The 26679-nt window shown below is 40.9% G+C and overlaps 1 protein-coding gene across 7 annotated transcripts in view; it reads left to right on the forward strand.

Annotated features, from left to right (window-relative positions):
• The window catches only part of LOC137326565 (ena/VASP-like protein), a 239954-nt gene that overhangs the window by 211598 nt on the left and 1677 nt on the right, over positions 1-26679 (forward strand). For 6 of the 7 annotated variants that reach the window (XM_067991788.1, XM_067991786.1, XM_067991792.1 and 3 more), the window contains 5 exons: positions 9626-9762; positions 12127-12187; positions 12508-12568; positions 21477-21537; positions 24178-24243. In XM_067991788.1, coding sequence (XP_067847889.1) covers positions 9626-9762; positions 12127-12187; positions 12508-12568; positions 21477-21537; positions 24178-24243 — 386 coding nt within the window. The remainder of the gene's footprint in view (positions 1-9625; positions 9763-12126; positions 12188-12507; positions 12569-21476; positions 21538-24177; positions 24244-26679) is intronic. The other variant, XM_067991790.1, reaches the window with a different exon arrangement.

The following is a 26679-nucleotide window of genomic DNA, read 5'->3' on the forward strand; positions in this document are numbered from 1 at the left end:
TTTTTCTTTCTGTTGCTTTTATCCCTGTCTCTTAATTCAATCTTTCTTACCAGGTCTTACGCTTTCTGTACCTGATTTGACATTAAATCCACTATTCTAACTTACACTTCCTGGTTCTGACTGTGCTTTTATTAACGATGCTTCAATCTGATTGGTTAAGGAGACACACAGCTGCTTGCCCTGTTCACACAGGTCCCAGATGCCCTGTAGAAGGCACCATGCTTTTTAGATCTCTAATTTACAGTAACTTGCCATGGAAAAGCTCAAAGAAAGTCTATGGGCAAGTGTAAGTCTAACAAACAGCTGGTGCCATTTATTTGCCGCTCACAGCAAAATCCAGCCCAATAGCTTCACAGTAAAAATTTAGCTTCACAGTAAAAACTTAAAATGCATTCAAAATTACCACTTGGAGATAATAACTAAACTTTCATACCTTTCGATAATTCCAATAATGTTTGGTGTTCACAGACAGCGAAAAAAACAAATAAAATATTGGGTGTATACCTAAGAAGTTGATATTAAAGTCTTGGTGAGGTTGCATCTGGCACATTGTACTTAGTTTTGATTCCTATATCACAAGAAAGATATAGAATTATTGGAGCGAGTCCTGAGACTGACTTTGTGGATAAAATATTGTTACTATATTTATAGACAATTGTTTATTTTTATTACTATTTTTGTGCCTTGCTCTTGCTTTATCATCCTGCAATAAACAGACAGGTAACCTTCCAGTACTATCCCAGACTGGCCATTGCAAATGAAATGCATATAATATACAGGTTGTGCCTGTTTTCATGAAATAACTGAGGTGATAAATTTGCTGCTGTTTAGTTTTTTTTAATTAGTAACTCTTTGGCATTAAACTGAATGTGTAATTCATTTAGTCTCTTAGAAAGCAGAATCTGTCAATATTTATCAATCAATTCAAAATTACCGTATGAGTTAGTGACTAAAAGTTTGCATTTACATGGTGCCTACAAATCATAGAAGCAAGTCACTAAACTAATTGACAGATCTTGAGCAATAGGCATTAGTCATAAGGTTTTCTGCCTTTGCATATACAGCAAATGTAGGGAAATTACAGAGCTTGCGACAAATCTGATGACACACCCAATCTACATCAGCTTTGTGCAAACAGGAGGAGTATTGAACATTTTTTTAATAATTATGAAACTGACGTTATTGATTTTGTGTGGAAGGAGATTCATTGGCTCTGCGGTTTAGACCAGAGATTAAATCCAAGATCACCAGTGGAACAGCTGTTGGCGCTTGGTAATGTAGGATCATGGTGATGTTCTATGTAATGTGCAATAAAAGTAGCTTGAGGTTCTACAGTACGGTGTCACAGAATATCTGAATAATGGTCATTCAGGCTAATCAGATAAAAGTAAGCAGAGGGGTTGAAATTCAACTTCGGCGGGGACTGGATGGGCAGTAGTGGATCAGCTGCCCCATTCACCCCGATCGATTCTCCTTTCCATTGAAGTCAATAGAAAGGGAAATTGGACAGGGTATACAATGGGCAGCCAATCCACTGCTGCCAATTTTATACCCCCACTGAAATTGAATTTTACCCACAGGGTGTGTTAACTGCATAAATATTTAGGAGAGATATTCGGGCTGTTGGCAATTTTACCACTCAGTTCCACCTAACAGAAAATTGCACCTTAATGTTGAGAGTATTTTAGTGGTGGTACAAACTGTGCCACATTTCTGATACGGATTTAAAATACTTGTAAACACTTGCCATTAGTAAGCTAAAACCACCAATTTAAGCAGTCACTAGGGATGGTTCCAATTAGCTCACATAACTCTGCATGTTATGATATTTGAAACTCATTTGTTTCACCAGCATTGTAAATCACACCTGAGCTAGGTTTGAGTACAGTTGACAGACTTCAGGCAATATCTTTTAATTTTTTTAAAATTTAATAAAAATTTTGACATAAAACCATTCTGATGCATGATCATGGAATAGTAATGATTTTTCAATACTACTGCTTTGTTCTGTTTGCACACTAAAGCTCTGTGCATTACATCGTATTACTGCAGTGTCCTGGGACACAGGAAAAATTTGAAATTGCAATATTTATTATAAAGTATTGGCCTCGACATTCGACCACGATTAGTTTTTTGGCCACTAAACAGCCTCCTAAGCCTCCAATATAGTAGGCAGACAGGTCAAGCACATGACACCCTGAAAGTGCGCCACCTGCCATATTGGTGTAGGCAAAAAAATCAGAGGTCAGGGCCCACACCTGAAATTGGCATTAGGACCTTTGCATATTCAAATAAGAGTTGCCCTGGCGCCAGCTGCATTCAGGAAAACTAGGTCTACATGCGGCCTAACAAACAAAATAGGTGTTTATAATATACTTACCTGAATGAATGAGCACTGGTAGGAGCAGGAATGCTCCTTCCGACCCCATGTTCAAAGCATGTGGGCCAATGCCGGCCACCGCTCCCCAATCCATCACAACCCAGATCCTAGACCCCCCCCTCCCCCCCAACCCCGATCAATGGCGTAACTCACCCCCCATCCCCCCATTCCCCCCCCCCACCCCCGATCGACGGAGCCACTCAGCCGCCACCCCCCCCCCCCCCCCCCGGCCAATCCTGGCCTCTGCCCACTACCTATCCATCCCAATCACCAGTACCCAGCCCCTCCTAACCACCACTATCCTCCCGACCCGATCACCCCACCCCCCTTTCCTGATCGCTCCAGATCCCGGTCCCCTTTAATGACTTACCCAAGAGCTGCTGCCAGTGTCGCAGCGGCCCACTTTTCAATTCTTCTTCAGCGGCGAACTGCCTGGGAACGCCTATTAGGTGTCCACAATTTGCCTGCTCGATGATAACGAGGCCCAATATCATGCGCACCTTGGGCCTATCCATTCAGGCGTGGGGATTTCTCCATGCTTCCTGCTTGCCCATTTTTGGGTACGAATTTCTCGGGCCATTGTCTTATTCAGATACTGCATGGAACATGGTTATGCTTTTAAAACTTTAAAAGAAACTGCAAGTCAGTGACTATTAAAAGTCAATCAGCAGTAAGTGATTGCCTTAATACAGGGTAATTACTGTGAGCTGGAAGCTAATTGAGCAGTTGTAACTGCTGTTCTCAAAAGTTGTATAAAGTAGAAGGTTACCTGCTGAAGCACAGAGTGGGCATTGCAAAGAGAGTGGATTTTGAACTGAGTGGGAACTTGAGAATTTGGTGAGAGTGGGAAGGAGGTGCTAAAAACAAAAATAAAACTAAAAAGTAATTATCTGTAAATAAATATAGACTAAGATATGGTAGAGCAGGTTGTGTGTCTGGATTGCAGTATGTGGGAGTTTGTGGACATTGAGAATGTCCCGAGTGAACACATCTGCAGTTGACATCTTCGCCTCGAATCTCTCCAGCCAAGAGTCATCGAGCTGGAGTGCGAGTTGGAGACACTCCGACACATAAGGGAGAGGGGTGGAGTATCTGGACAGTTTTCTCCAGACCTTGGTCACACCTCGTAGAGAGGTACAGGATCAGAATGGGGTTGGTGTGACCGATAGTGTACAGAGTAAGAGGAACCCAGATGAGGATCCACAGAAACTGATCCTATCGGTACAATGTACCTGTGAAGATAAGGATTAAGACTGTCGGAAGGATAGCCAGAATGCTGACCATGGCACCCTGGAGCAGGAAGTTGTCCAAAGAGGGGAGGAGGAGGAGGAGGAGGAGGAGAAGTGTGATGTGGTAGTTGTAGGGGAATTCAATAATTAGGGGGACAGATAGCATCCTCTGTAAGCAGGATGGAGAGTCCCACATGGTACATTGCCTACCCAGTGCCAGGGTGAGGGATATCTCAAACCGACTTGAAAGGATATTGGAGAAGGAGGGGGGAGGATCCAGTTGTTGTGGTCCATGTTGGGACCAATAACATAGGAAACAGTAGGCAAGAGGTCCTGTTCAGGGAGTACCAGGAGCTAGCAGCTAAATTTTAAAAAAACAGGACCTCAAGGGTTATAACCTCTGGATTATTACCCAAGCCACATACAAATTGATGTAGGGATAAGCAGACTAGGGAGGTGAACTTGTGGGAAAGAGGGGCTCCATATCATAGAATCACAGAAAATTTACAGTACAGAAGGAGGCCATTCGGCTCATCGTGTCTGTGGCGGCCGAAAATGAGTCACCCAGCTTAATCCCACTTTCCAGCTCTCGGTCCGTAGTCTTGTAGGTCACTGCACTTCAGGTGCATATCCAGGTACTTTTTAAATGGTTGAAGATTTCTGCCTCTACCATCCTTTCAGGCAGTGAGTTCCAGATCCCTACCACCCTCTGGGTGAAAAAGTTTTCCTCAGCTTCCCTCTAATCCTTCTACCAATCACTTTAAATCTATGCCCCCTGGTTATTGACTTCTCTGCTAAGGGAAATAGGTACTTCTTATTCTCTGTACCTAGGCCCCTCATGATTTTTGTACACTTCAATTAAATCACCCCTCAAGCCTCCTCTGTTCCAAAGAGAATAACCCCAGCCTATCCAATCTTTCATCATAGCTAAAATTCTCCAGTCCTGGCAACATCCTCGTAAATCTCCTCTGCACCCTCTCTAGTGCATGTGGTGACCAGAACTGTACACAGTACTCAAGCTGTGGCCTAACCAGTGTTTTATACAGTGCCAGCATAACCTCCCTGCTCTTATATTCTGTACCTCGGCTAATAAACAAAAGTATTCCATATGCCTTCTTAACCACCTTATCTACCTGTCCTGCTACCTTCAGGGATCTGTGGACATGCACTCCAAGGTCCCTCACTTCCTCTACACCTTTCAGTATCCTTCCATTTATTGTGTACTCCCTTGCCTTGTTTGCCCTCCCCAAATGCATTACCTCACACTTCTCTGGATTGAATTCCATTTGCCACTTTTCTGCCCATCTGACCAGTCCAATGATATCTTCCCACAATCTACAGCTTTCCTCCTCACTATCAACCACACAGCCAATTTTTATATCATCTGCAAAGTTCTTAATCATGCCCCCTACATCGAAGTCCAAATCATTAATAAAAACCACAAAAAGCAAGGGACCGAGTACTGACCCCTGCAGAACCCCACTGGAAACAGCCTTCCAGTCACAAAAACACCCGACGACCATTACCCTTTGCTTCCTGCCACTGAATCAATTTTGGATCCCATAGGCTTGTACTTTTTTGACCAGTCTGCCATGTGAGACCTTGTCAAAAGTCTTGCTAAAATCCATATAGACTACATCAAATGCACTACCCTCACCAACCCTCCTTGTTACCTCCTCAAAAAATTCAATCAAGTTAGTCAGACACTAACTTCCCTTAACAAATCCATGCTGACTGTCCTTGATTACTCCACGCCTTTCCAAGTTATGGTTTATCCTGTCCCTCAGAATTGATTCAAATAATTTGCCCACCACTGAGGTTAGACTGACTGGCCTGTAATTACTTGGTCTATCCCTTGCTCCCTTTTTAAACAATGGTACAACGTTAGCAGTCCTCCAATCCTCCTGCATCAAGCCTGTATCCAGTGAGGATTGGAAAATGATGGTCAGAGCCTCCGCTATTTCCTCCCTTGCTTCTTTCAACAGCCTAGGACACATTTCATCCGGTCCTGGGGATTTATCTACTTTCAAAGATGCTAATCCCCTTAATACTTCCTCTCTCACTAAATTTATCCCATCCATTATTTCACACTCCTCCTCCTTCTCCTCCTTAACTACAATGTCTGCATTGTCCCTCTCTTTTGTGAAGACAGACACAAAGTATTCATTAAGAACCATACCAACATCTTCTGCCTCCGCACATAGGCTACCTTTTTGGTCTCTAATTCATGGGACACTGGCATCATTACTGGGACAGGAAGGAACTGTACCATTGTGACGGACTCCATCTGAACCGGGCTGGGACCAGGGTCCTCGCGGAAAGGATAAATAGGGCGGTCACAAGGACTTTAAACTAGTAAAGTCGGGGGGGGGGGGGAGTGCTCAGGTGTAAAAGGTAGCATAAATAATAATTCTAAAATAAACAAAAAGGAAGAGAGTAGAGTGATAGTCAGAAATTATGCTTTAGGAACTACTGGTAAACAGCAAACTAAAAGATGTAAAGTAAATAAATTAGGAGAGAGAAATAAGAAATGTGTGAGAAAAACAACATTAGAGCAGAAGGACAGCTAAGGGGGTGTGGCCCAAATAAGTGTTCCTTAGACAAACACCCGGAGCATAAGGAACAAATTGAATGAATTGCAGGCACAAATTCAACTTACAGGGTACGACATGGTAGCCATTTCTACTACATTGGCTGCAAGACGGTCAGGACTGGGAACTGAATATACCAGGTTATAAGGTCTATAGGAAAGTTAGGGAAACTGGTCGAGGGGGCCTTAGTGATTAAGGATGAAATTAATTCAATGATAAGAGAGAATATAATGAGAGGTAAGCAGGCAGTGGAGACTTTATGGGTAGAATTAAGAAATAGAAAGGAATTAAGACTGTAATGGGAGTTGTGTATAAGCCCCCTGGTAGCAGCTGTGAAATGGCAGAATGTATAAATGCAGAGATTAGACAAGCATGTAGCAAGGGCAGAGTGATATTAATGGGGGATTTTATCTCTCATATAGATTGGGTTTAGCAGACGAGCTCGTGTCAGAAAGGTAGCGAATTTCTTGAGGGTGTTCAGGACAGCCTTCTGCGACAGTATGTCCTAGAACCAGCAAGGGAGCAGGCCATATTAGATTTAATTATGAGTAATTAGCCAGATTTAGTTAACAGCCTAATGGTGCGTGAAAATTTATCTAATTGTGATCATAATGTGATCGATTTCAACGTTGTGTTTGAAAGGGAGAAACCCGTATCCGTTACTAAGATTCTAAATTTGGGGTAAGATTTACTTCAATGTGATGAGACAGAGACAGTCCACAGTAAACTGGGCAAATCTGTTAATGGGTAAAATGACAGAAGATCAATGGGAGGTGTTCAGATGCACAGATCCTGGCGACTGGAAGAGATACAAAGAACAACAAAGGGTGACAAAACAGATAGTAAGAGCTACAAAAAAGGAATATGAGAAGAAACTTGCAAGGGATATCAAAATCAACACTTTTTTACAGTTATATAAGGAAAAAGAGGGTGGTCAAGAGCAATGTAGGCCCCTTAAAAACTGATAATGGTGACATTGTAAATAATCACTTTGCGTCAGTATTTAGAGTAGAGGAAGAGGATAGCATGTCTGACACCCCAAAGAAACTAATTTTGAATCCGGGACGAGGACTCACCGTAATTAATGTAAGCAAATTAACAGTAATGAAGAAAATAATGGCACTAAAGAATGACAAATCCCCAGCACCAGATGGTTTCCATCCCAGGGTTTTAAAGGAATTAGGTGAGAACATTGCAGATGCCCTAACTATAATCTTCCAAAGTTCTCTCAGTTCAGGAACCGTTCCTTTAGATTGGAAAATTGCACATGTCACTCCTCTATTTAAGAAAGGTGAGAGAGGGAAACCAGGGAACTGTAGATCAGATGGCCTAACATCTGTTGTTGGGAAATTACAAGAGTCTATAATTAAGGATAGAGTGACTGAACACCTTGAAAATTTTCAGCTGATCAGAGAGAGCCAGCATGGATTTGTAAAGGGTAGGTCATGCCTGACAAACCTGATTGGATTTTTTTGAAGAGATGACTAAAGTAGTGGACAGGGGATTGACTATGGACGTTGTTTATATGGACCCCCAGAAGGCATTCGATAAAGTCCCTCATAAGAGACTGTTAGCTAAAGTTGAAGCTCATGAAATTGAAGGCAAATTATTGACCTGGTTAGGAAATTGGCTGAGCGGCAGGAGACAGAGAGTAGGGATAATGGGCATGTACCCAAATTGGCAGGATGTGACTAGAGGTGTCCCACAGGGATCAGTGTTGGGGCCTCAACTATTCACCATATTTATTAATGACTTAGATGACAGGATAGAGAACCACGTAGCCAAGTTTGCCAATGACATAAAGATAATTGTAAACAATTTTACAACACCAAGTTATAGTCCAGCAATTTTATTTTAAATTCACAAGCTTTCGGAGATTTCCTCCTTCCTCAGGCAAACATTTGCCTGAGGAAGGAGGAAATCTCCGAAAGCTTGTGAATTTAAAATAAAATTGCTGGACTATAACTTGGTGTTGTAAAATTGTTTACAATTGTCAACCCCAGTCCATCACCGGCATCTCCACATCATGACATAAAGATAGGCAGCGTTGTAAGCAGTGTAGATGGAAGCATAAAATTACAGAGAGATATTAATAGATTAAGTGAATGGGCACATCTGTAGCAAATGGATTTCAATGTAGGCGAGTGAGATCATCCACTTTGGACCAAAAAGGATAGATCAGAGTACTTTCTAAACGGTGAAAAGCATGAAACAGTGGAGGTCCAAATAGACTTAAGGGTCCATGTACATAGATCATTAAACTGTCATGGACAGGTACAGAAAATAATTAAAAAGGCTAATGGAATGCTGGCCATTGTATCTAGAGGACTAGAATACAAGGGGGTAGAAGTTATGCTACAGCTATACAAAGCCCTGGTTAGACCACACCTGGAGTACTGTGTTCAGTTCTGGGCACCGCACCTTAGGAAGGATATATTGACCTTGGAGGGAGTGCAGCGTGGATTTACTAGAATGATACCTGGACTCTAAGGATTAAATTACAAGGAGAGATTACACAAACTAGGGTTGCATTCCCTGGAATTTAGAAGATTAAGGGGTGATTTGATTGAAATTTTCAAGATATTATGGGGAATTGAGCTGGTTAGGGAGTCTAGGACTAGGGGAAATAACCTAAAACTTAGAGCCAGGACTTTCAGGAGTGAAGCTAGGAAACACTTCTACACTCAATGCGTGGTAGAAGTTTGGAATTCTCTTCCGTAAATGGCAGTTGATGCTAACTCAATTGTTAATTTTAAATCTGAGATTGATAGTTTTTTGTTAACCAAAGGTATTAAGGGATATGGGGCTACGGCAGGTGTATGGAGTTAGGTCATAGATCAGCCATGATCTCATTGAATGGTGAAACAGGCTCGAGGGACTAAATGGCCTACTCCTGTTCCTATGCACTATAACTGCACACTAGGGGATGTACTGAGAGCAACCTCAGGGATACTTTCATTCCTCACATTTGGTCTGTACTTGGTGCCTCACCCTAACACGTAAACCGAGCTATACACTTCAGTATGTAGGGAAATGGTGCTGCGTTTTAATAGTTTTTTAATCATGAACTGAATGGTCATTTACCTCTCTTGAATCCGTATCTTATGTTAAAGTACCTGTGCCATTAAGAAAATTCAATTTACTTTTGGTAAAAACTCACTGTTCTTACCCAGTCCAAAAAATTTTAAGATGTTGGCATTGTAACATGTTGGGTACTGGACAGAGTTTACACTTCCAGCCATGCAAGCCCTTATCAGCTAAAAGAATGATAAGAAATACATACTAACAATATGATAACTATTAAAAATAAAATACCTTGATATCATAAGATTTTGATAAATGAAGAGTTAATATTAAATATATGAAATAAATGCAGACTGTTTCAAATTTTAATCATTGATCTTCATTTTTAAACTTCTCTGCAGCCTGAAGAAGGTTCAGGAAGTTCCAGTCCTGGGGGAGCTTCAAAGAGTGAAGCAAATCGAAATAGCTGTGGGGCAGCAGCAACCGGGGGAGGAGGAGGTGGACTGATGGATGAAATGAATAAACTGCTAGCAAGACGGTATGTGTTATGCCAGTGACGGTATGTCCCAAACCAAAGTGCTATAGACTAGACAATTCAAAAAATTACATATATTGCAGTAAAATATCATATCATATGGTCCATCATGTTATGAAATGGAATCCTGCTAGAATTAATTGGTTGGAAAAAACGTCAGCCAGTGGTGGGAGATATTTAAATAGAAGATGTATAAGGTACAGGTTAAATATATTATGACTAGGAGTAATGAAGATGTGTGAAAGTCTGAGATTCCAAGGATAAATAGAGAGATTAAAATAAAAAATTAGGTCTAAAAAACTGAGAAATATTAGAAGTGTAGCAAAAAGGGAGATTAGGAAGGTTCAGAAGGAGTATGAAATAAGGCTGGCATTTAACATAATGGAAAATAGCACAGGTGTTTACAAGCACATAAAAAATAAAATGATAGCCAGAGAAGGGTAAGACCCATTTGGAGATGAAAAGGGCCATCTTAACGTGGGAGTAAAAGAATGGTGGAGATGCTTAATAAATACCTCGCCTCTGTTTTACCGAGGAAAATGAAAGTAGGACTTTAGGAGTGCCTGATGAGGGTGTGCATTCGTCACTACTGGCGATGACTATTCAAAAGGAAACTGTATGAAAAAAGTTAATGGAAACTTCCCAGATCCAGATAGCATGCAGCCCAGAAGATTGAAGGATGTTGGGGAGGAGCGAACAGAAGCGCTAACTATAATTTTCGAATAGTCTTTGGAAAGTGAATTGTGTCAAAGGACTGCAAATGTTACACCCCTTTTCAAGAAAGGATTGGGATGGGCCAGGAAATGATTGGCCAGTTAGTCTTACCTTAATTGTGGGTGAACGTCTAGACTCCATAATACAGGATGGAATTAACAAACACTTAGAGAGGTGTGGGTTAGTCAGGATGGATTTAATAAGGGCAGGTCAGGCTTCCCAATTTAATTTTTTTTGAGGAATTGGTAGTGTGTATAGACAGAGGGAATGCAATGGATGTTATATATATGAACTTTCAGAAAGTGTTTTGATAACATGCCACATAAGAGACGTATTATGAATATTAAGGTATTAAAGGGAATGTAGCCACAGAGGGATGGCTAACGGACAGAAAACAAGGAATTGGGCTAAATGGACTTTTTCAGATTGGCAGGATATGAGTATCAGTGTGCCCGGGAGATATGTTTTGAACACAGACACAGGAAGAATAAGATCAAGTTTGGCACTGATGCGGGAGGAAATGGACAGGTTTGCAGAGTGGACATATAAATGCAGTTCAATATATAGAAATGTGAAAACATTTAAGAAAACAGTGGAAGGAAGTATACCCTAAACGGTAAAATTTTAAGTGAGTGGAGGAAGAGAGACACCTGGGATGCAGGTACATATGAGAGTGCAGGTAGGAGAGGCCATAAAAAGACAAATGAGATTCTGGGTTATATACATGGGAGCATTAAATATAAAAGCATGTTAGTAATGTTGAATTAGCACAAGACATTGGTTATGCCACAGTTGGATTATTGCACGCAGTTCCTGATTTAGAAGAACTTGATGCTGATGCAGTCCTACCCGTTATGTTGATCCAGTTTATGTCGATATCCCATTTATATCGATGTCAACAGAAACTCTGGCGAACTGAATTCGCCAATGTTTTTAAGTCCCTAACCATATTAAAGGCCTTCTTTCATTACCACTAGTGTCAACGGGCCCTTATATTCATATTGCAATCTGGTGAAACAGGGAGGAGGAGAAACCCAAGAGCGTCATTACACATGCGTTATTGTCGCTTTGTCTTGTCGGCTTCAGTGGTCCTTTGAAAAGAGGCGGATGATTTTGCGTGGCTCCGACTATATTTGAGGATTGCCGAGACCCCCCCCCCCCCCCCCCCGAAGCATTGTTATTTCCTGGTTTGACGAGCAGTCATTTTGGTTAATTAACTCTACCCAAGTTGGTGAGTAGTAGCTTCGGGCAAACAAAAACGTTTCTTTAAAAAAAATTATTTCGGTGTTGGTTTGGGAAGCCGCAAAAAGCTGACAAATGGGTCGAGCAGATTGCGAGAAACATCATGACTATCAACACAGGGAAGAAGATTGAAACAACACTGAAGCGGAGAGGTGCGGCAGAACTGAAACAGAAATCTACCAACTAGTCTCGCTTATGTCGACAAACCACTCTTGTCAACAAAATTAGAATGGTCCCCAACATGTCGACATAAATGGGTAGACCTGTACTTGTTACAAAAAATAGGAAACACTTCAGTTCGGCAGCACTGTCATCTTTGAGCAGAAAAAAAATCCCAAAAGTTACATGAGTGTATATATTTCAACTGGATTTTTAACGACAACACAAAACTAAAGTGTGTTTTTTTTTCAGGAGGAAAGCTGCCCAACAAACAGATAAACCAAGTGACAAAAAAGAGGAGGAAAGCCAGAATGTGTGTAAACAGCTTTTAAATTGATTGCATTCATAAGCTTGTAATAGCTTCCAAGTCAGATTTAAATAATTGTGTTTGAGCCAACTAATGCTGCAAATATGCGGGCAGTTCTATTAACTAATTAACTATATTGCTGACATGTTCTGGAAAGCAGTGTTGTATCTAACTGACAAAAGGACGCACGTAGCTACACAGTAGTTGTTAGGATAATCTGAATCCCACTTGCGCAAATTAACAAAAAAGGAATAGTAGAACACTGTATTTTGTTTTACAAGAGAAGTCATAATAATTAGTATTATTGCTATTATTATTTTAATCAGGAGGATGCAAGCCCTTCACCTTCACTCATTTCACGAGGTCCTGGTTTGCAGAATTCAACAGGTGAAGTCCGTAATCTATTCATCGTGAAAATTTGAGTATGCAGATAATTTGAAGGACAGGAGGTCACAGACCTTTTGGAAATGTTGCATGTGTAAATTCCACACAGACTTTGTAAGTGGGGGCAGGGTTGTGACGGTTTAGAGAAGCTGTGGTCTGCTTCACAGTATCTCAAGGAAGAGGATCACAAAGACTATATGGATAAGGAAGGCCATTTAGCACGTCTTAGTTCGTCCATCCAGAAAAATCCTAAAGTCCCCCAATTTCAGCATCCAATTGTTTTCTAAAATATTCCAGTGTTTTCGTCTGCACAACTCTTTCTGGGAGTATGTTCCATACTTGATTGCTCTTTGTATAAACAGAACTTCCTGACATTAGTCCTAAATTTACCCATTTGAATCTATGTCCCCTTGTCCTACTCTTGCTATTTAACTTAAAGTAATAGTCCGGATTTACCTTTTCCATTCTCTTAACTATCTTATAACTCTCTATAAGATAACCTCCTGGATGCCTCTTTTACAGGCTGAAAAGCCAAAGGTTTTTCAACCTTTCCTCATAACTTAGACCTTTGATCAGTCTTATGGCTGTTCTCTGCATTCCCTCCAGCACCTGAATTGTCTCCCTTGTGTCTCAGTGACCGGAACTAGGCGCAATACTAAAGATGCACTCTGACCAAGCAATATGCAGTTTGGTTGTGACTTTGTCTGACATGTATTCTGCTGTTTGGGCTATGTAGTTTAACATTCTACTGGCTTTGTTGATTGCTGCTCTGCATTGGTTGGACATATTAAGCATTGAGTTTAGTAAGAATCCTGCGTCTCTTTTGGCTTTTTCCTTAGTTATCTCAACACCATTTATGGAGTACATGCGGCATTTTTTTCTTGCTATGTGTAGTACTTTGCACTTGTCTGTATTGAGTTTCATTAGCCAGTTTTCTGCCCACATCCATAGTCTATCCAGCTCACTCTGTAATTTCTGACTTGTCTCCTCCAAATCCACTGCCCCTCCTACTTTGGTATCATCAGTAAATTTAACCTCTTTGTATTGAGTTTCAGAATCCAGGTTATTTATATAAATTAGAAACAATAGTGTCCCAACACTGAGCTCTGGGGCACCCCACTCAATAATTCCACCCCATCCAGATATAATTTCTTTAACTCATTGTTTTCTTATCCATTCTGAGGATTTACCCTAAATCACTAATGCTTTGAGCTTAACTAATAACCCTACATGTGGAACTTTGCCAAATGCCTTCTTGAAGTCTAGGTATACCATGTCTTCGGGCTTACCACAGTCTACTTGGATTGTCATTTCCTCAAAAAAGTCAAGGAGGTTGGTCAGGCAATACCTTTCCCTGCTGAATCCATGCTGACTACTGTTACCTGGATTATTGTTATGGAGATATCCCACAAGTTTACTCCTGATAATCGATTCCATTATTTTGTCTGGAAGTAAGACTAATGAGTCTTTAGTTGCTTGTGCCTGTTTTGTCACCCTGTTTGAATATGGGCACTGTTTTAGCCTGTTTCCAATCTACTGATACCTCCCCAGTGTCCAGTGACTTCGTCATGATGATCATTAGTGCCTCACAAATCTCCTTAATCTCTCTCAGCACTCTGGGATAAATACCATCTATACCTGGGGACTTATTTGTTTTTAGTCTGTTTAGGACTTCCATCTCATTTATACCAAAGTCATTGATTTTGCTCAGGTTATCTCTTTTGGGGGAAGGAATGTTGCTCATGTCGTCCCTTTTAGATACATGAAGGAAGTAGTCATTCAGAATATTTATTATTTGTGCTCATCCTCAGTTTTAATCTTGCTTGTGTCTTTTTGGGTTTTCACCTCTTCTCTGACTGCATTCTTACTGTTGTAACGCTGAAAGCATTTTTTACTGTTGTGCTTAGCCTCTGCTCATATGCTTTTTTTCTAGGTTCCTCTGATCATCCTATGAACATGTTTCTACATTTTTATATTCACCCCAATGAGTCCCTTCCCCTTCCACCTTGCAGGATTTTTAGAAGTCATTCTTCCTCTTTACTTCACTTTTAAATTGTTAATCCATTTATGGTCATGTGTGTGTAATATGAACTTGGTTTTAGGAATATATTTATCCTGCATGCTCAGAATTAAAACTTTTAAAGGTGTTTCAATTGATCTCTACTGAAGTGTTGTTGAGCAGCCTACCCAATCATTTGCATTAGGTATGTAGTAACTGTTTCAGGCAGAAGACCCATCCACAGTATTACCTTGGTGCATTTCTATTAACCCTGACTCCTATTTGTTGATGAGAACCTTTCTGGTTTATTTTTTTTTATTCGTTCACGGGATGTGGGCGTCGCTGGCAAGGCCGGCATTTATTGCCCATCCCTAATTAAGGTTTCTTGTTTCACCACCAGTGCTGGCAATCTGTTCCCTTTAAATTTACCCTTTTTAAAGTTATATACCTGATTCCTGATCTTGGATATATCTGACACTCAGACCATATTGAATTGATCATTTTGTGGACAGTGCTCCCTAGGAGTGCTGCAACCTACATTTCCCGTACATTGTCTGAGTCATTAACAAATAGCAGGTCAAGTTGAGCACTGCCTCTCGTCGCCTCCTTGACACAGTCATGAACCAGTCATGCATCACGTTTACCAACTCTGACTCTAAACCACTTGCGTTTTCCCAGTTTAATTTTGGATTATTAAGGTCTCCCATTAAAATAACTTTCCTGTTCTTGTATATTCTTCCTATCTCTTCATAGACCAAATTGTGCTTCTTATGTAGCATACCTCCAGTGTTAGCTTGGATGTTTTCATATTTGAGGTGCCTAAACAGTAGTTCATTTTATAGCTTGCCTTCTCCCACAGAATCAACTTGATTTACCTCCCAGGTCTCCCTAATATATAGAGCTACATTCTTTTCTTTCCACTCTTTTCTGAACATTCTATATCCTTGAACGTTAAATTTGTTCCCAGCTTTTGGACTCAGCCATGTTTCTATCATTGCCGCTACATTGTAGTTCCCTCATGCTACCACAGCCTCCAGTTCCGTCATCTGATTTCTAATACTTCTAGCATTCATATCAATGCATCTTAACTACTTTCATGTTTCCCCAGTGTCTGCCTGTTGCTGGAACTGGTTCATCTGCAAATCAAAATTTGCAGATGATACAAAGATGGGAGGGAAAGTAGAGAGTGAGGAGGACATAAAAAACCTGCAGGGGGATATAGACAGGCTGGGTGAGTGGGCGGAGATTTGGCAGATGCAATATAATATTGGAAAATGTGAGGTTATGCACTTTGGCAGGAAAAATCAGAGAGCAAGTTATTTTCTTAATGGCGAGAGACTGGAAAGTACTGCAGTACAAAGGGATCTGGGGGTCCTAGTGCAAGAAAATCAAAAAGTTGGTATGCAGGTGCAGCAGGTGATCAAGAAAGCCAACGGAATGTTGGCTTTTATTGCTAGGGGGATAGAATATAAAAACAGGGAGGTATTGCTGCAGTTATATAGGGTATTGGTGAGACCACACCTGGAATACTGCATACAGTTTTGGTCTCCATACTTAAGAAAAGACATACTTGCTCTCGAGGCAGTACAAAGAAGGTTCACTCGGTTAATCCCGGGGATGAGGGGGCGGACATATGAGGAGAGGTTGAGTAGATTGGGACTCTACTCATTGGAGTTCAGAAGAATGAGAGGCGATCTTATTGAAACATATAAGATTGTGAAGGGGCTTGATTGGGTGGATGCGGTGAGGATGTTCCCAAAGATGGGTGAAACTAGAACTAGGGGGCATAATCTTAGAATAAGGGGCTGCTCTTTCAAAACTGAGATGAGGAGAAACTTCTTCACTCAGAGGGTGGTAGGTCTGTGGAATTTGCTGCCCCAGGAAGCTGTGGAAGCTACATCATTAGATAAATTTAAAACAGAAATAGACAGTTTTCTAGAAGTAAAGGGAATTAGGGGTTATGGGGAGCGGGCAGGAAATTGGACATGAAGCTGAGTTCGGATCGGTCAATGCCATGTGGGTGGCGGAGAGGGCCCAGGGGCTGTGTGGCCGGGTCCTGCTCCTACTTCTTGTGTTCTTTAGATTTGTGGTTGGGATCAGATCAGCCATGATCTTATTAAATGGCGGAGCAGGCTCAAGGGGCCGATTGGCCTACTCCTGCTCCAATTTCTTATGTTCTTATGTTCTAAGTCACTCTGGGTATCGTTATTCATACCTACCTGTTGGCTACCTTCTACCCTGCTATCTGTCTCATCTGAGGTTTGTTTTTTTCCATGCTCTTCCCCTACCCACCCCATCTGTCTAGTTTGTGATTCTTCATTGCTGCCTTTGCAAGTCTCTTTGTTTCTATTTGGTTCAGGAGCAGCCTGTCTCTCCTGTACCAGTCCTTTTTGTTCTGAAAGTATTTATGAGGGCAGTATTGTTATTTTCACACTATATTGTCATTTGCATCCTCAATTTTCATGGTGAACTCCCCTCCTTTCCCAAACACTGGCCATATACCAGAGAACATTATTTTGTGTCCCCTATCTTTGAGTTAAGAGGTAATTCTCGTGTGTGTGACTTTTAAGGCCTAATTATTTTCCATATATGGACTACCACCATTGTACCTCCTTCTGTCCCCATCAGTATCCCTTCTAATGTTTTATCAATATATACCCAATTTAACCTTAGCTGGTCATGTCAAAACTCTGCTTGCTTCTAACTCTCCCATAGCCGTCTATTTATTTTTTAAACAATATTTACCGCTCCCAATGAAGTCTGTAATTGTTTTAATGTACTTCTGCTGGTATCAGGTTCTTCAGCATCTGTGCACCCCAATGTTTAGTGAGGTTTTTGAAAGTTCATGGGAGCCCTCAGACATTTCAACCTGTTGTTTGACAGAATTTCTAATGGATCTCTTCTGTAGTCTCCTTGCAAGAAAAGAATTAAAATGTATCTTGCCATAGACAAGATGACCTTGGCCTATTCATTCATGTTCCCATTCCTTTTTGTGAGAAGAAAGAAGTTCTCTATGACCTATAAAAACTTGCATTTATGTCTTAATCACCTAACCAATAATTACACTTTTTGGGAGGGAGGGGAAGCTAATAAAAAAAGTTAACATTTAAAATTGAGCAATAACTTAACTGACAATGTAAATATAACAGGAGGTGTTATGAATGTATTATTACCATGGTATAACTGTGGGGTCTCAGAATCTTGAGATCCATGATCTGATCTTAATCATCATTCTAATAATGTATGTCTGCCATAAAGAGGGCAAGTTTTAGTATTTATTTATGAAAGAACATAGGAACAGGAGTAGGCCATTTAGCCCCTCAAGCCCGCTCCGCCATTTGATAAGATAATGGCTGATCTGTGATCTAACTCCTTAAAGGTAAAAGGAATGAAGCTCCCCTGATGGCCAGTGAGTAAATGCACCATGTGGCAACAGTTAGAATGCGACAGTTCACCTCAGTTTCCCAGAAAGGAGAAAAATCAGCCAGGATTTCCCACTCTTGATCACCTATCCAGTGATCCCTGCTGGAATGTGTATATGTGTGGGCATCAGTGAGAACAGGACTGAGTTTGGCTGTGATACCTTCTACGGCTGAATAACCTGCCAACATACCGTCTAGGCCGGCACGTGTAAAATGGCCACTTGAGCAAGATCTTGTGGGTTGTGGTTTTGGAACCGTGCCCCAGTGAGAATCAAAACCCTAACAAGAGAAAGGGAGAAAATTACGTGAAAAGGGATGAGACATTTGATGTTATAATTTATTTTTAAAATGTTGAATATTTTGATATTTGATCATGAAACATATTAAGTGGTGTTGAGAAATAAATGCTAAAATTATGCCGGTTGGAAAGTGCAGCTTGGTATATTTGTACAGAGGACAAAAAAGCCCTGTTCAGATAGGAACCTAGGAACAGGAGTAGGCCATTTAGCCCCTCGTGCCTGCTCCGCCATTTGATAAGATCATGGCTGATCTGTGATCTAGCTCCATATACCTGCCTTTGGCCCATATCCCTTAATACCTTTGGTTGCCAAAAAGCTATCTATCTCACATTTAAATTTAGCAATTGAGCTAGTATCAATTGCCGTTTGCGGAAGAGAGTTCCAAACTTGTACCACCCTTTGTGTGTAGAAATTTTTTCTAATGTCACTCCTGAAAGTCTGGCTCTAATTTTTCGACTGTGCCCCCTTCTCCTAGAATCCCCAAGTGGAAATAGTTTCTTTCTATCCACCCTATCCGTTCCCCTTAATATCTTTTAAACTTCGATCAGATCACCCCTTAACCTTCTAAACTCTAGAGAATACAACCCCAATTTGTGTAATCTCTCCTTGTAACTTAATCCTTGAAGTCCGGGTATCATTCTAGTAAATCTACGCTGCACTCTCTCCAAGGCCAATATGTTGTTGACCGGAGGTCACCGGTTACGGTTATTGGCTTAGTACATAGAGGGGAAGAGTCTATTCTCTCTTAACTCTCAATTCGCTTTATTCACGTTGTTAGATCATATACATATAGCTTATACGTCTGGTGAGATATAGACATGCAGTTTGCACCAGGTTATACAGTTTTATGCCCAAACTAGGATCTAAATGCACACCCACTAGGTTTCTCTGACACTCCCTGAGTGGTCACAGAATATAAAGGATAATACCTGAAAAGGAGAGCTGACGCTGGCCAGGCATTCCGTTTTCTCTCTCTCAACATCGTCTCTATGTCTCTGACGTAGGTTCTTCCACTTCCGCGATGGTTGGTCTCTGGAGTCTTCGCTCTGGCTCCACGCCCCAGATTCTTCATTCTTATTCTGAATCTTATCTCTTCAAGCTGTGCTGTCTCTCTCTCCCTTTGGTTTAGGTTTGCTCGCCTAGTCTGTGACTTCTCCTCATTGGCTCTGTCCCAAGGACTTAGGTAGCATTACCTCATTACTCCTTTTCTAAATAAGGACTTGTGTCTTATCACATCTCCTTTGTCTTTCACAAAACCTAGCTAATTCAAACCGGTTCCAGCCAGCTCAGGCCAGCGACTGAACTCAGGTTACTTCAGTTCAAAAGTTGCTTTTGCCTGTGTGTCAGCAGTTCGGAATAAACTCAGTAGTTTCTGCAGCCTCTGGCCAACAATGTCCTTCTGAAGGTGCGGTGCCCAGAACTGCTCACAGTACTCCAGGTGTGGTCTAACCAGGGTTTTGTATAGCTGCAGCATAACTTCTGCCCCCTTGTACTCCAGTCCTCTAGATATAAAGGCCAGCATTCCATTGGCCTTATTGATTATTTTCTGCACCTGTTCATGACACTTCAATGATCTATGTACCTGAACCCCTAAGTCCCTTTGGACATCCACTGTTTTTAACTTTTTACCATTTGGGAAGTACCCTGTTCTATCCTTTTTTGATCCAAAGTGGATGACCTCACATTTCTCTACATTGAATTCCATTTGCCACAGTTTTGTCCATTCACCTAACCTATCAATATCCCTTTGTAATTTTATGTTTCCCTCTACACTGCTTACAATGCCACCAACCTTTGCGTCACCGGCAAACTTAGATATGAGACTTTCTATGCCTTCATCTAAGTCGTTAATAAATATTGTGAATAATTGAGGCCCCAAGACAGATCCCTGCGGGACTCCACTAGTCACATCCTGCCAATGTGAATACTTACCCATTATCCCTACTCTCTTGTCACCTTTCGCTCAGCCAATTTCCTAACCAAGTCCGTACTTTTCCCTCGATTCCATGGGCTTCTAACTTAACTAACAGTCTCTTATGTGGGACCTTATCAAATGCCTTCGGGAAGTCCATATAAATAACGTCCATTGACATTCCCCTGTCCACTACTTTAGTCACTCTTCAAAAAATTCGATCAGGTTTGTCAGGCACGACCTACCTTTCACAAATCCATGCTGGCTCTCCCTGATTATCTGAAAATTCTCGAGGTGTTCAGTCACCCTATCCTTAATTATAGACTCCAGCAATTTCCCCACAACAGATGTTAGGCTAACTGGTCTATAATTCCCCGGTTTCCCCCTCTCCTTAAAAAGCGGAGTGACATGTGCAGTTTTCCAATCTAGAGGGACAGTTCCTGAATCTAGAGAACTTTGCAGATGCCCTAACTATAATCTTTCAATGTGCTCACCTACTTCCTTTATAACCCTGGGATGGAAACCATCTGGCCCTGGGGATTTGTTACTCTTTGGTGCTATTATTTTCTTCATTACTGTTGCTTTACATATGTTAATTTTATCGAGTCCCTGTTCCCGATTCAATATTAGTTTTCTTGGGATTTCCGGCATGCTATCCTCTTTTTCTACTGTAAATACTGACGCATGTCCACACTTCTTTTGGGATGAAGCAGGGTTTTGAGGCCACACTGACGTAAATATGATGGAGCAATTCTACATAACTAGGGGTTGAACACCAACATGACCCGGTCTTTTATCTACCCAGTAGAAATGCTGAGTATGTATGAAACTGGCATTGGAACTCTTGCAGACATTGCTCTGATATTTCTGCAAATAGAGATCACAGAATTTGTATCTGTTACGATGCAAATCCCACGTTTGGACTGGATCAGCACTTGTGTGCAGGATAGCCTGAAAGACAGCTGTCCCATTGTTACCATGTGGTCCGAACCAGGAAAGCAGCTCCCTAATGTAAAGAAAAATACGGTGTGAACCTTTAGCTGCTGAAAAAACATTTGGTATAGTAGTTCAACACAACGTGATCAACAAGCCAAAAGTGTGATGTATTCTTCAAAGCAAAATACACAAATGTCCAGTAACTTTTCTTTATTGAGAAATTTACAGTAAATGAGCAGATTCTTTGAAGTGAGGGGGTTGTGCCATAGGCATCTTTCACTTGAAAATATCAATCCAGACTGTCCTACAAATTTGTTAAATTCAGGTAAATGTTTCTCAACAGATGCTGGTAAAAAGCCATGGGAAAGGGCCAACTCTGTCGAAAAGTCAGGAACTGTCTCAAGGTGAGCAGTTAAGGGATAGAAGTAATTTTGAGATTTTGAAACCAGGTTATTTTTTAATGGTTTAGTAATAAAAAGTGTTGTATAATGCATACACAGTTAGGACTGAGTTATAATCTATATGTATCCATTTTGGAAAAATACAGAGGCGCCCTACCTAACATTTATGGAATGATGTTAATTGCACTTGGCAAGCTGTCTGCATTCTATCAAAAGTTATTTTGGGAGGAGATGTGTTGGCACAGTGGGTGAGAACACTGACCTTTGACCTTTTGGGAAACAAAGACAGACATCATTCTGATTTGAAATAGTATCCTCATCTGAGCTTGGGCAGGTTAAAGGTAATGCAGATTAAATTCTGTTTTGCAGCTGACCCATGCAGTGGTACATGAGATTCACTTATATCTGGCATTGTATGCTTGCTTTGTAGTATTACGTGGGTACGTTATGTGCTCACAATCTGACATTTGAGAGCAGGGCAAGCTTAGTGATCCTAGTAATATTTGGTGTCAGCCTTGGCTCAGTGGTAGCACTCTCGCCTCTGAGTTAGAGGTTATAGGCCCAAGTCCCACTCCTCAGACTTGAGCACATAATCTAGGCTGACACTTCAGTGCAGTACTGAAGGAGCGCTGCACTGTCGGATGTGCCGCCTTTCAGTTGAGTCGTTAAACCAAGGCCCCTTTGCCCTCTCAGGTGGATGTAAAAGATCCCATGGTACTATTCAAAGAGGAGCAGGGGCGTTCTCCCAGTGTTGTAGCCAATATTTATCCCTCAACCAACATCACTAAAACAGATTATCTGGTCATTATCTCATTGCTGTTTCTGGGACATTGTGTGCAAATTGGTTGTCGTGTTTCCCTACATTACACGGTGACTACACTTCAAAAGTACTGTAGTGCACTTTGGGACATCATACGGTCGTGAAAGGCAATATATAAATGTAAGTTCGTTTTTCTTTCTTTATTTGTCCAGTATTTTAGACAGGTACCATAACAAAAGTAACAATAATTGGTGTACATTTCCTGTAGAAATGGGGTACAAGTCTTCGATACACATGTGATCATGCACATCAGGGTCAGTCTGCACAGAGTATACTCTCTGCACCTATCTTGCAAACGCCTAATGCTGAGCCAAACTGAAAATATTAAACACCATAATGAGTTTAACCACACTTCAAAAAAGTGAAGAAGGCTCTTTGGGTGGTGTTATCATTTTCAATTAAGAGCAAGTAGGATTTTCCATGCTGAAAAAAACAATTGCTCTTGTTCCACCTTTGCCACTACTAGTCAACAACTGGGTAGACAGTAGTAACTATTCTCTAGTCCTAAGGACTATTTATATTGCAAAACTACTTCTTGAAACCTGAGGCTCCCGGTGCTGTGGAGTCTACCCTATCTTTATCGATGGGTGGATTCACAGTTTAACACTGCAGTTCACAACTTTGTTTCTGAATGCCTTCTCCAACAGCTGCAGAAGGTATGTGGAGGCCAGTGAGTGACAAATTACAGTGCTGGGCTCCAGCAGCAAGTTTATATTTTCACCAGGAGTCAGGGTCAGATTTGCCTCCAAAGACACCATTAAAACCGACCTCAAGGTGGTTGGGGGGGCCGCCAGAGGCAGCATGCTGCGTCATTTCCATCTGTGCTGCTGGCAACGCAGAGCTACAGTTGGTTATCTGTGTGGTGAAGATGGCACTGTACCAACACCACATGTGCAGTATACAACAATGAACTTCATATCACTGATGCAGGTAACAAGGTCACACTGCCATCCCCAGCAATTGTTCCATAGTTTACCATGCACTACACTTTAATGTCCGATACATGCATCAATGTGTGGTGCATTCATTGGATTCCCAAACCTTCATTCTTGCCCACAGTAAGTGGAGTCAGCAGACAAAGGGCCTCTGCACTGTCCGTAAATGGTATAGGTATTGATTGATTCCAACTGTGTAACTACAGAAATATCTGCGTGTAGACTGAGTGGACTTGTAAAATCCATAACAGACTTTATTGGATATCTTACTGCTGAGTTATGGACAAAAAGGTGCAGAATCATCTTCAGTTCTACAGAGACAGCTCAACTGTAAAAGAAAATGCTCTTAATAGAAACCTGCTGTTGACAGAATGGTGGTTGCAAGGAATTAATGAGAAAAATGCATTTGGATTAAATTTGTTCTTAAATAAAGAAACCTCTAAAGGTTTGTGCTGATGAAAGGGTTAACAAATATTTTGAGAATTCAAATTTTACCAGACCCAAGTTTCAAGAAGAAGTGTGGAAGAGTTACTGTATTTTTACTTATTACAGTCACAACCAAGTACTTTAAGTTCCTTGTCTCTTTTTTTCTGTCCCCTAATATTAGCTGCAGTGCAACGACCAGACAATCCGTGTGTTCACTGCGAACTGAAGTGGTTTCCTGTACAGATGCATTTCAGTGGTTGAGTAATTATGGTGCCCACACTGTCTGAAAATCTAAGGCATGCAGCAGGGTAGATGCTTCTCATTTTGGTTGATTATAGTTGCTGGTCTTTAAATTCATTTATAGTCACTGGTTTTTAAGTTCAAGAACATGATATTTCTTGCATTTTGATGTTAAAAGAATATTGAATTCATTCTTTTTCTAATTCCATTCCATTGTTTTAGAAATACATTAATGACGAAGAGTCCTGAAGCTAAGAATGTTGTGCAGTCCCATCTTTCATCCTCTAGGTATAAATGAAAGCAACAGTTTCACTCCTTTTTCAGCTTATCCATTCATGGATGCACATCTCCTTGCCAACTGCAGGCTGGATATCCAGAACTATATACTGGCACCTACTGCATTATTTAACAGCTTGCTTCAACTTGCTCTTCCCTGACAATGCAAATGTTTGTCAACGTGCTATTTCATGTGCTCATCCAACCTGAAGATTATGTCCTGGTTCATATGGATTCAAAGACCTGTTTAGTAATGAAGTGATACTAAAAGGACTATAAGAAATGAAAGAATAAACACTTATTTAAAAACTCCAACCCATATTGAAAATAGCAGCAGCGTATATGCATCTATAGGGAATCAAAATTGAAATAATCCAGCCACCTAGATCACTTAGCCCTTTACTCAGCTGGTCTATAAACCATATGTGACATCTCTCTCCTGATTGACAAATTCCTTTAGTTCATATTTCAAATGTCAGTGTCGCCCCCATATGAGAACCTAGTCCTACATTCAAAAGAATCTGTGCAATAAAGAAATATCCCCCTCACAATTAAAACAGTTCAGTTTCATTTTAATAATTTGCTCAAGCTTAAGAACCAGTTGATAAGCATATTAAGCAGTAACACCAGGTGTTGCTCCATCAAACCAAGCTGAGTATTCATGAAGTTTTAACACATGTAAGGAACTTTAGAACCAAAGTTGCTCCTTTCATCACTCCTGTAAGCCCCTTGTTCCAAATAGCATCTAAATAATTTCCAGAAGGCATCAATATATCTACAGCAGAGGTGGCTCCATTAATATGAATTCATTAGCTTTCCCAGGTACTCTGCAGCTCCCAGCTCCACCCTATGTGATGTGTTGTTCCAACTGAAAATCATTTAACATTCTTGTTAGTACTGTAAATCCTGCTGTACAAGTTGCCAACGGGCAGCTGTGTATTATTCACTGTTGATGCGGCCAGCAGGAGAGTTTGTGCTCGCCGCTATGTAAAGATTGTTACTTGTGTTTGACGTTGAAGTGACCCAGTGATATTATTACACTGATGTGCTTTTGCAACCGGAGAACATAACCTCTCTCATTACTACACACACACACACACACACACACACACACACACACAGAGTTCCAGTTTCAATCAGATCATCTGGGAAACTGCTAAGCAGAGGTGAGGCATTTACCCAGAGGTAGATAATATTGCAGGGAAAGTGGAGTCTGCTTCCTAGTGGTTATAAAGTGACAGAGTTAGAGAAAATATTAACTTTTTTATTGTTTTAAAATGTTATGGAATAGTTGCCTGTCTGTAGATGTACAGAAAGACTCCCGATTGTAATTTATTTTATACTAGTTGATCACCCGTGGCATTGCACACAGGGAGTAACAAGCAAGTATAGTCCAGGTGAAACTGAATTAGAGGGGTGGGGGGTTGTGATGTAATTGGACCAGGGTGCACAGACATAATTCAGTCCCTGTTTTAAATGAAAGCAGTCTGTCTTTATTTTTATATTTCCATTATAAATTCCGATGTTGAAATTTATAATGGAAACTGCCTATGTAAACTTTGTCACACTGTAATTATACCCTCCTACCAGCAGTGCCACTGTAGACCCTCCACTGGGGGAGAGTATAATCACATTGTGACAGTGCACATAGGCAGCTTCCATTATAAATGTGAACATAAGAATTTATAAGGGAAATATGGAGAGAAAGTAAACTGTCAGCTTCATCCTGAAAGTGGCCTCAGGACTCATCATTCATCAACTGTTGACTCCTATGAAACCCAGGATACTCAAAGGATCGCATGACAATTGTCTGACTTTAACCTAGTACCCACTTAAAAAGTTAATACAAATTTCAAATAGTTGAAACTAACAATGTTTGCCAGCACTATTTGTAGGATAAAAGCAAACGACATTGCTGCACTGATACAAACCAACGACTTTCAATCTCCTTGGAATATTTTTCACATTCAGACATTTTTCTCCACCCTCTTTCTCCAACCTCCCCCCCCCCCCCCACCATCTCACTCTCCCTTACTAATGGAATATATAAAATATATTCAAACTTAAACATACAAATTGAACAGATGAATAGGAAAGAAACCTTTACCAAATAGCACTTAATAATAGCATTCTACTCTTTCCCCTTAAGCAGTGTTGAATGTCTTTTGGGGAGGGGTGGTTGAATGGATCTCCATTCACTCTTTTTGCAGGATAGATGGAAAGATTTTGTGCAAGGATGATCCCTACAGTCTCGGGTTAGCTGCAGAAGCCTACACAATGCCACAGGACATCAAGCCATGCCATTGAAATGCAAATATTAACTTCAAGGAGGACTGGTTAATAAAACTCTTGCCTTCCCCATGAGAATGCTAATCCAGTGCCTCTTGACGCTACGCAGTCTTGCAGTAACTTAAATGCAACTAGCACTGGAACCCAGACATAATTTCT

This window comes from Heptranchias perlo, chromosome 10, assembly GCF_035084215.1.
Source record: "Heptranchias perlo isolate sHepPer1 chromosome 10, sHepPer1.hap1, whole genome shotgun sequence".
In the NCBI taxonomy this organism is placed as follows: Eukaryota; Metazoa; Chordata; class Chondrichthyes; order Hexanchiformes; family Hexanchidae; genus Heptranchias; species Heptranchias perlo.